Raw genomic sequence first — 9,789 nt, forward strand, 5'->3', positions numbered from 1 at the left:
CATCCCTCCCAGGAGTATCCCATCACCACCACGAAAATGAGTCAGCACAGCAGGACTTTTGGGGGGGGGGGTTCTATTAAAATAGCACATCAAAATTATATAATTTCATGGAATGTTTTAATGTTGTATTACCAACTTCCAAGATTCTGGATTTAAATTCTATAGCAAAAAAATGGAATAGAATGGTACTGCAGAGGTTGGAAATACATAGTTGGCCTGCTTAATGGGAGATCTCTCCATTTTTTAAAAATACACAGCTCAATTGTTAACCTGGATTTGTTTCCAACCTAGGCAAAATGCACATAATTCAAATTGCATCTCTGCTGCCATCTGTTGGTCAGTCAATAAACATTCCAGTGTCAAGTTGCTAAAACTGGTGGGTGAGCGCTGGCAAGTCCACCACCAGTCTACTTACTAGTCTGAACAACCAGACTTGCAAGATTCTGTTCTTATAGCCAATCTCAGTAACAGTGGTCTTAGTCTTCCTGTGGAGTTGATTTCCTGGTCTGGTTTACCTAGGCCAAGTCTGCAATCTTATTCTATAGATTTATGCTAATTACAATATACATTTTTATTAGTACAGCCGATTGATTGGTTGGTCTAAGCAGCATGTTCATGGATGAGGTAAGTATAGTGAGGGAGGTACTACAAAACAGCTGACTGAGTTAAAGGAAGGCTATCTTTGAGAAAGAGTTACTGTCCAGAAGCTACTTTCTCTAAGCGTTGTAGAGCAAGTTTGCTTCCCAGCATTATTGTCATTTTTTAGTGTCCTAATCTATGTTCTTATATCTAAATATTTTATAATTGAGCTAGCATTTGGAGAAGGGAGTAAATTAATGCTATTTTCTGACAAAAACAATATGCCTACAATATTGCTTTTGTTTACTGGACGTATGTGTACTCCCTATAAATATGTTTACTAATATGTTTAATATGTTTACTAATAAAGCTCTGTAATTTTTTATTATATACAAATCAGGAATCCTGGCTTGTTCCTCTTTTTGAAAACCCATTTCAACAACCATAATTTGTTAGACAACAGTAAGCCTTGATTTGCAGATACTGATAAATTGCTCCTGGCAAAAGGAGCCAAATGGACATGGTCGATCAATGTGCATTGACATGCTGGTTATTCACGGATAATATACATTTTATAGGTTGTCAGTGAATAATCAATATTACTGACTTCAATAATTTTGCAATGTAGATTATAACACATTTTGGAACTGTCTGTGGCAGGATGCTTTCCCTTTGGGGATAGGATGATGTTAAAGTAATGCAAGGTAGATTCTATTTGCACATCCAAAAATAACAGTTATATTTATTCTCCAATAAAATCAGCTCCATCTGACATACAAAACTAGCTGCTGCCTACAGACATGCATTTAACAGAAATTAACATTGCATTAATACTAGTATTCTGTGGTGGCATGTAAGATTCTATCAATTGTTGGATATACAGTATGTAGCTGCCATATTAGGAACATCTAGTATTTTGAATATGCACTTCAGTTTAGAGTTAATGACATACGTGTTCTAACCATTTACTAATAATAGCTCAGTGTCATATTGGTAATGAAGGGGTACCTGGGCAATCTTAGGTAATGCTTTGTAACTATTTTATTATGCAATTTTATAAAATTTACAATTATGTTAGAGCTTCAATCACCAAACCCTCATCCCATCAGAATTTGGTACTTCAATAGCTTTTAGCCTCCTGATTGCTGCAAAAATATGAAAACTCAACCTTTTGTCAGCCCTTCAAGGTAGATCAGACTATGAATCCAATGTCATATAGGTCAATACTACTGGATATTGTAAAGCTGCAGTAAAAGAATTTTGCGAGTCTGAATGCACTTCCCCCTTCCCTCCTTTTATCTTCTTGAGAACTAGAGAGGGTCTTGTCTGAAACGTTTAGTCAGACTACATTCCTGCCCTAGACTGCATTCTCTTTTATCTGATGTTGTTTTGAGAGTGGCTCTTCCTCCTGTCCCTCAAAGCCATTCCTTCTTTCTTCTCTTTTTACTTCTCATCCAGGCTTATAATACTAAGCTTGTCCATTTGACAATAGCAGAAGAATTATAGACAGTAAAAACAGCTGGGTTAAACAGCAATTCTAATCATATTGAACCCCAAATGCTTTCAAATAATGGATTCTTCTTTTGAAAACACTTTCTATTTGCTATGGAACTCGACATGTTGTTTCAATCTAAATGTATGAGGGCTAATGTTATTTAGTAACGTGGGCTACTAAATAATAGCATTCAATAAAAGCCACAAGCTTGACGCTTTCTGATCATGAGTTGTAGTTAGTACTCTCTGGGATATAGTCACTGCTTACTGTTTCCACGGAAATGGTTAGATTGTGACATATTTACACAGTAATGATGTCATAAACAGCATGCTGAAATACAGCTAAAGCATCAGGAGTTTGCTCCTTAATGCAAACTTCTGGCCAGGGCTTGCAAGACCAATTTTTTTTTCTGACGGGTGCCCTTTTTGAAAGGCTGTGCTCGTAAGTGAATATGGTTTAACGCTTTCTAATGGCAACGCTCTGTCACGCTTTGGACGCTGTGAGGCGAGATTTAAGGCGGACCGACAGAGAAATAAAAAGGCGTATAAGACTTATAGACATGCACTGCTGCCCTAAATTCTGTGATGTGCACACCCACTGCCTCTGTGATATAAGTCTCCATCCCCACTGTTGCTGCCTTCTTCATCCTTACCCCCATTGCCTGTGTGATATACTATGCTGTCGTCCCTGTCGGCCGCCCTGCCTCACAGCCTTGGAGCGGAAAGCTATTAGAGCAAAAGTAGAAGCGGAGCATGAACTGGCCAGGTAAGCCTGATTTTCCTTTCTTCGTTTGCCAAATCAAGAACCAGTGGGAATGAAATAAGAATTAATGGTACAAGTCCCACTGGTCTTCAAAACAGACTGGCCATGATTTGTTTTACATGCCTCACATTTTCACTTGGGATGAATTATAGCCTGTTCTTGAGAAAGACACTGCAAATTCAGTGAAGGTAGCAGTGACTGCTGATGGGGGCAAGGAGAGTCAGAATGAGCTAGCAGTATCATGGCATCACAACGCAAGCCCTGCCCTTTCTTTATGTGTGTCATGACATCACATGCAAGCCCCAAATGGTCAGAGTTTGCTTTGGCATGCCATGAACTGCAGTGAGAACCTGCGGACACCACTGGTCATTGGGTTTTCAAAGTTTCTCAGAACTATTTGACCATTGTAGCTCAGAAATACTGTATGTCAGATTGTTTGTGTAAACTACCCAACTGGGTATAACTGTTAGCTCTCCCAATTTCACAAATGGAGATGTATCCCTCACATGCTGTTACACTAGAGATTTACAGCCACAGTGTGAAAGATGGGAATTTATTTATTTATTTATATTTCAAATTTCTGTCACCTCTGTTTTCCTTCTCAGGATCTCTGCATTTCTCAACTGATATATTCCTTGATGTTCATGTATCTATCTATAGAGCACTGCTAGGAGGCTTTTAACCCATATTGTGCAGGAGACACCGAACCATAAATTAGGCACATGACTGGGTTTGTACAACTAACTAAAACATGGTTAGCTACTTTATGCTTCAGGGTAAGGTGATCCTACTTGAAAGATGCCCTACAGTGTTCACCAATGGGGAGGGAAATGGTGCCTTCAGATGTTGAACAGGACCACAGCATGGGAGGAATCAGATTCTGTAGTTCTGATCCATACTGAGGCCTCAATAGAAGCTATTTATCAAGTAGATGTGCATAATCCTAAACTCTATAATAATATTACACAGTCTGAGTTATGCATAGATAGTGTCCATCACCAAAAAAAGGATAAATGAATTGCTAAAAAATATTAGCCTAAACATTGGGTAATTATATTTGGAAATCGCTACTGATTTTAAATAGAAATGCCATAAATCTTATTAAATATAAATTATGATTGTGTAAATAGAATGACTCAATCTGCTATCTGCTAAGGTTTGATGGACAGTTTTTCAGTGTCAAGACTCCTTTCTCATGACTCTTTGTGTTTAAACTGAAGAGCCTTGCAAATAAAAGAAGGCTCACCAACTTCTTTGGGTGAGATTCACACTTGGCTTAGAGTACTTGACAGAACTGCATTCCAAAACAGAGGTGGGGCCAGACCAAAAAAAAAATGGGCAGAAATAAGACCAAAATTAACTTGATTTAAATTCAGTCAATTTAACACTGTTAATATGGTTGTTATCATTTATTTTATTATTTATTCTCTATCATATAAAAATTAAAGTGGCTGTTGAAGCTGCATCCAAGGTTTTGAGAGCATCTTCAAAGAGGACTAAAAGCCCTATATTAAATAGGAAACAGGAGTACACTAACTGTACAGCAGTGTAAAGACTGATATTCTACTAGAAGTATTAGGGCAAGAATGAGCAAAGTTCTAGTCTGATCTAGTCTGGCTCTAAACTACATGAGTAAATCACTTCTTTGATGACAAAGGTGAAGCTGAAGTTTCCAAAGGGTTGTCCTGCTTAAATTAGGCTGGCAGACTTACTTTGGGATTGCTATTTTGTTTGTTGTTTGTTTGGGTAATATTTTAGAACAAAAAATAATGGTTTGATTAATATCAGATGGGTTGAAAAACGATTTGACTGCCCCAATCATTTTCTTTTCCCTGTTTCATTTCTGACACATCTGAGATATGAAGAGGAAAAGATAAACAAATGGTAATTAACACTCCCTTTCAAATCTGGAAGACGTAGCACCACCAGATTAAGGCAGGGTACCTAATGGGTAAAATGGGGGTAAAAGGGCTTCTTTTCTAACCTGGAATTGCCTGAGGTTTGTACATTTCGTCCACATTGAACTTGTTAAGCCTATTGTGTGAAATTGCCATAATAGAATCCTGCAAATGATTCTACAACACTATCATAAAACAACTTGTACTAATATGATCTCCTCTAAATGATATAGGCAATTGAGATTCAATGCGTATTTTTCCTAATCTCTTAATTCATGATGTGTATTAATCCTGTATTTTACGGGATTTTGAACTATTATGGGGAAAAATACTTCAAGAATATCTACTGGAAGAAAGTGAAGCAACTTTCTACATTAAATACAAGACATGGCTACTTTACTAACATATTTTTGTTTGCATTAAGTCTTGGGGCAAGTTACAAGGCAAGAAGTGGGATGCTTGGGAACAGAAGAAGCTGTTTTGTAAATAGTCCGCAAGTGTCCATTACAAAAAAAAAAACTTGAGAAAAAGGTAGCTGCCAATTCCTTGCTTGCAAAGATGGGAGAATGAAATGCAAAGTTTGAAACATGGGACATAATATAGAATAAGAGTGAGCTCCCTGGACTTCCTAAAAGATTATCTTTCTCATTATTAAGATTAATGGTATCTGTAATAAGCTTCACTATTCAATCCATGCCTCATCCTTGGCTTCACATGAAAGCTTTTTTAGTGGGGGAGGGCAGGTAGAGATTGATTGTAGTACCCTGGGTGAAAGCCTGTAAGTGACCTGCTTATTTGCAGCCCCAAACTCTGCCCTTGACCAGACTCTTCATCAAGAGCCTTTCAGCATAATGAGATCTATTTTTGATGCCAGGAAACATTCAGTTTTGAAATCAAGGTTTCCCAAATGTATGAAGTGATCAATTGTAGCCACAACATTTAAAAAAAAAAATTGTTAACATTCTGTGCTAAATTAGGAGGTACTGATTTTTATTTAATATTAAAACAAGTGAATCTCCCTTTCTTGGACGCTCTCTATATCTCAACCTTCTCATCTTCTTCAATGGTGCCTAATTTCAAGGCCCATCATCCCCAAGTAGCATGGTCAAGGGTTAATTAGTAAAAAATAAATGTTGTAGTTTTCCGCTGAGCTGTCGATCGGAAGGTCGGCGGTTCGAAACCGTGCGGCGGGGTGAGCTCCCGTTGCTCGTCCCAGCTTCTGCACACCAAGCAGTTCGAAAACATGCAAATGTGAGTAGATTAATTGGTACCGCTTCGGCGGGAAGGTAACGGCGTTCCGTGAGTCATGCTGGCCACATGACCCAGAAGTGTCCTATGGACAACGCCGGCTCCAAGGCTTTGAAACGGAGATGAGCACCGCCCCCTAGAGTCGGATACGACTGGACTTTACGTCAAGGGAAACCTTTACCTTTACCTTTAGAGTACCCAAGGTTCATCCATACCTGTACAGGTAATACTAAAATAAGTAAAAGGAAGGGGATGGGGTATAGGCTTGGAAAGTTTTTAAGGGTGGAAGAAATGCAGAGGAAATAACTTATTCTATGGTGCAATCCTGAATATGGGAAGAAATCTATAAGAAGGTTTGCCTGCTGTTATGTCACTTCTGTACCAGGCAAATAGTTATTTTTTCCATGCTTTTTAGTTTTCTGCACACCATTACTGGTTCATTATGCTGCTTGAAGTTTATTTTAATTGCATGAGTGGTTTTACGATGGCTTTTAAGTGATTGCCTTACAGTACAATCCAAATAATGTGTAGAGTTGCAGCCTTCATATTGTTTTAATGCTTTGTTGTAACTTGTTTTAATGTCATTTTGACATTGTGAAAGCTGAGCAAAATCAGACCCAGGGTTAGTAGTTGAATGGAACAGTACAGGACATCCCAGAATTATTAGCTGGACAGTTGAAAAACAGTCTGAAGAAGGCAACAGCAAACTATTTTCATATTGTAGCTTAGAAAACTATATGGATCTGTCCAAGGGTTGAACATGGGATGCTTTGCCTTAAATTACCAGTGAATACACTTTTGAAACAACTTCAGTAACTATCTAGGAGAAAATACCAGTTTAGTTTATTTTGGGCCTCTAAAGATTCTAAAGTCACTTCAAGCTAAGTAGTGAGCAGCAAATCATGCTGTTTTATGCCTATGTACATCCAGTGAGAATAAGGATGCTTCCGTACCACATTATCTAGACCCGAACATGGTAGGGATAGCAGAGCAGAGTAAGATATTTGACTGTGCTAAATTTCATCCTGACTCTTAATTAAAATCTGTAGGAAAATTCACTAGAGTGGGCCCAAAAAATGAACTGGGGTTGTATCTACTTTCTAACCTTTACAAGATGGCATAGTTTCCCTTATCTTTTCTTTTGAAATTTAAAAGGTCCAGCATGCTTATAGCAGCACAGGGTTCACTGAAGAAGAGAGCCTTCTTTGTACCTAGTGCTTCATAGACTGGCTATGTGACCATATAATGTTGTAGAATAAAAAGTAATTCTGCTTCTGCCATTCTGATTAATAAATATAAAGGCAGTGAGATTGTTGACATGTAGAGTTCAGAAAATTTCATACACTACTAGCCCTGTTCAGCTCATGCCTCAAAATTTGGGATAGATTTTTACTGACAAGCACTAGTTTCTCATAAAAACTTTCCTTACTTGAAAGTAATACTTCTGATTGACTATCAATTCCTCCTGACTATTGTGGAATTTGCAATTTTATTTTGTGTCTTGTGTGAAATCAAGAGGTTGAGGAACTTAAGTTCTAGGCTTCCCCAGAAGAACAAATTACTGATTATGATCAGGAATATTATTCCTAATAAAGAATCAAACCTACAGCTTGGTCTCTGTCTTCTTCCTAATTAGTCTTTTACAGAAACCCTCCACTTTTTTTCAAGAGTAACATTTTGTTGCTTAGTAATCATATACTCAAACCTTTCTTGGAAAGCTAGAAATAATGAATTCCAAAACAAGGGGATATGCTATTTTTCTTCCTATTGAGCAGCAACAAGAACTATCAAGCCCTTTTGATTATAAACCAGCAAGAGCAAGTTTATTTTTAAAATGTGTTTAAATTATTAACACATCAGGAGCTACATTTGTCTCTAGTCTTCACCTGGCCATGCTGAATGTAGAGGGCAAAAGTGATTTTCCAACCATTGTGAAGAGCATCAGGTTGCAGAAAGTTGAATCAGCCTGGGAAAGCAGTGGCAAATTAAAGCGGTGTAACATGATGCAACCATCTGCCTGCAGCAAGGATTCAAGTGGCTGCCTTTGGTAGCAACTGAAGTTTGAGTTACTTAAAAGGCAGCCTCATACAGAACACATTATGGTTGGGCAGTCTGAATATAGCTAAGCCATACATAGCCAAGGTTCTTTTCCTATATTTAGGGCTGTACTTTATTATTTATTACAAAGATTTACTTGCTGTTTGATTCAAAATGGATTTAATTAAAGGCTGTCATCTTCTCCCTCTATAATTTAAACACTGATTCCAAGCTAGTGAGAAAAAGGCAGAATTTTACTGATACATTTTAAAGGTAGATCATTCTGTTCTATCCTGATGTGGTCTTTTTGTCCAGGTTAACATATTGCACTAAGCCAGTTGGTATGGCAAGAGTGTTGTATTGGGTATGGCTTAGTGTGATGTGTGAACCTAGACAATTGTATATTCAACAAGCCACTTTGATTTATTAGGCACTTGAAACTCACATACCAACCAAATGGAAATAATTAGTTTGAGGTCAAGCATGGCTATATAATTGGATAGCCCAATGGAATATATATATTAAAAAGTTTCATTGTGGCATGTGTAATATTCATTTGAAAAATGATAAACTTGTGATTGAACAAAGATTTTAAAAGTCTTCAAGTTTTCTTCAGCTCCTGGAAACTTCATGGACAGTTCCATGCGGTTTTCTTGGCAAAATTTAGAAGTGGTTTATTAGTGCCTTTTCCTTTAAAATGTGTATGTAGTTTTCAGGGTTTGTTTTTTTTTAACTTCCCCAGTTAGCCCACATTTGAGCAGTGTGGATGTGTCTGTGTATAATCATGTCAGTAATGCCAACACTAATAGGAATTTCACTAATCTGTCAATGCTAATGTCAGCAGGATATAGATGAGTTCAATCCTGAACCATTTCTTTTAATCTCTACATCTTAGTTTCCACCAACATTTGAGATGTATTGACTTCTACTGCTAAGTGTTGAACTACGTATATCATCAGATTTGTATATGGGATTCTAATATTTAAATTAGTATGTTGCACTCTTATCCTCTTCTTTGTTATAATTGCAGGATTCGAAGAAGGGTTGCTAAAATGCTGGAATCATGTAGTCGCCCAAAGCTTTTAGCTTTAATGGATGTTAAGGGTTTTGACCCAGAGGACATTACAGTGAAAGTGCAAGACGGGAAGGTTAAAGTTTCTGCTGAACATGAAGAAGAATTTAAGACTTGTAGAGGGAAGGAGTACAACTATTCAACTGTCACCAAGGAGATCTGTTTACCACCAGGAATATGTGAGAATGAAGTAACTTACAGCATAGGACCAACCAGTCTTGTGAGGATAGAGTCACCAGGCTGCTGCATGCCTCCTTGTCTCCTTAGTCTTCTTTGAACACTCTGGACAACCAGCTCTGGTAGCTGTATAGTGTAAGGATGGGACACCACTGCGACCGCAGGGAAACAGCGTTTTTTCAGCATTGCCCTTTCATCATGTGTTAGGAAATGTGTAAACTTCTTCCAACAATGACAGTGTTGCACACCAGTTGGTTTGACTGTATATTTGGGGGGAGGGGGTGTTCTTTGAAGAATGCCTGCTTAGTTGGCAGTTGAAACAGGGACAGAAAATACTGTTTTTATTTTTCTTACAAAGCTAAACTTTTAAGGAAGGGAACTACCACAGTAACAGAACACATGCTTTGGCACTTGTTTAAAAAGGGATTAAGTAGCAGGGGGCAGGAAAGAGAGTATGCCTAAGCAGCTGGACAGTGGCTGCTAATCAGAACAGAAGGTACTGGGCTTAATGGACCAATAGT

At 37.9% G+C, this 9,789-nt stretch overlaps 1 protein-coding gene across 1 annotated transcript; it reads left to right on the forward strand.

Annotated features, from left to right (window-relative positions):
- Positions 1-1,271: 1,271 nt before the first annotated feature.
- Positions 1,272-9,532, forward strand: ODF1 (outer dense fiber of sperm tails 1). Its single transcript, XM_063300263.1, has 2 exons — positions 1,272-2,839; positions 9,050-9,532. Exons 1-2 carry the CDS (start codon positions 2,544-2,546, stop codon positions 9,366-9,368), a joined length of 615 nt encoding a protein of 204 aa, XP_063156333.1. The 5' UTR covers positions 1,272-2,543; the 3' UTR covers positions 9,369-9,532.
- The last annotated feature ends 257 nt before the right edge of the window (positions 9,533-9,789 follow it).

The sequence above is a fragment of the Candoia aspera genome, chromosome 3 (assembly GCF_035149785.1).
Source record: "Candoia aspera isolate rCanAsp1 chromosome 3, rCanAsp1.hap2, whole genome shotgun sequence".
NCBI lineage: Eukaryota > Metazoa > Chordata > Lepidosauria > Squamata > Boidae > Candoia > Candoia aspera.

Coding starts and splice junctions, on each gene's coding strand:
- ODF1 (XM_063300263.1), top strand. CDS start 2,544: ATGGCAACGCTCTGTCACGCTTTGGACGCTGTGAGGCGAGATTTAAGG. Junction 2,840..9,049: donor GCGGAGCATGAACTGGCCAG/GTAAGCCTGATT, acceptor TTATAATTGCAG/GATTCGAAGAAGGGTTGCTA.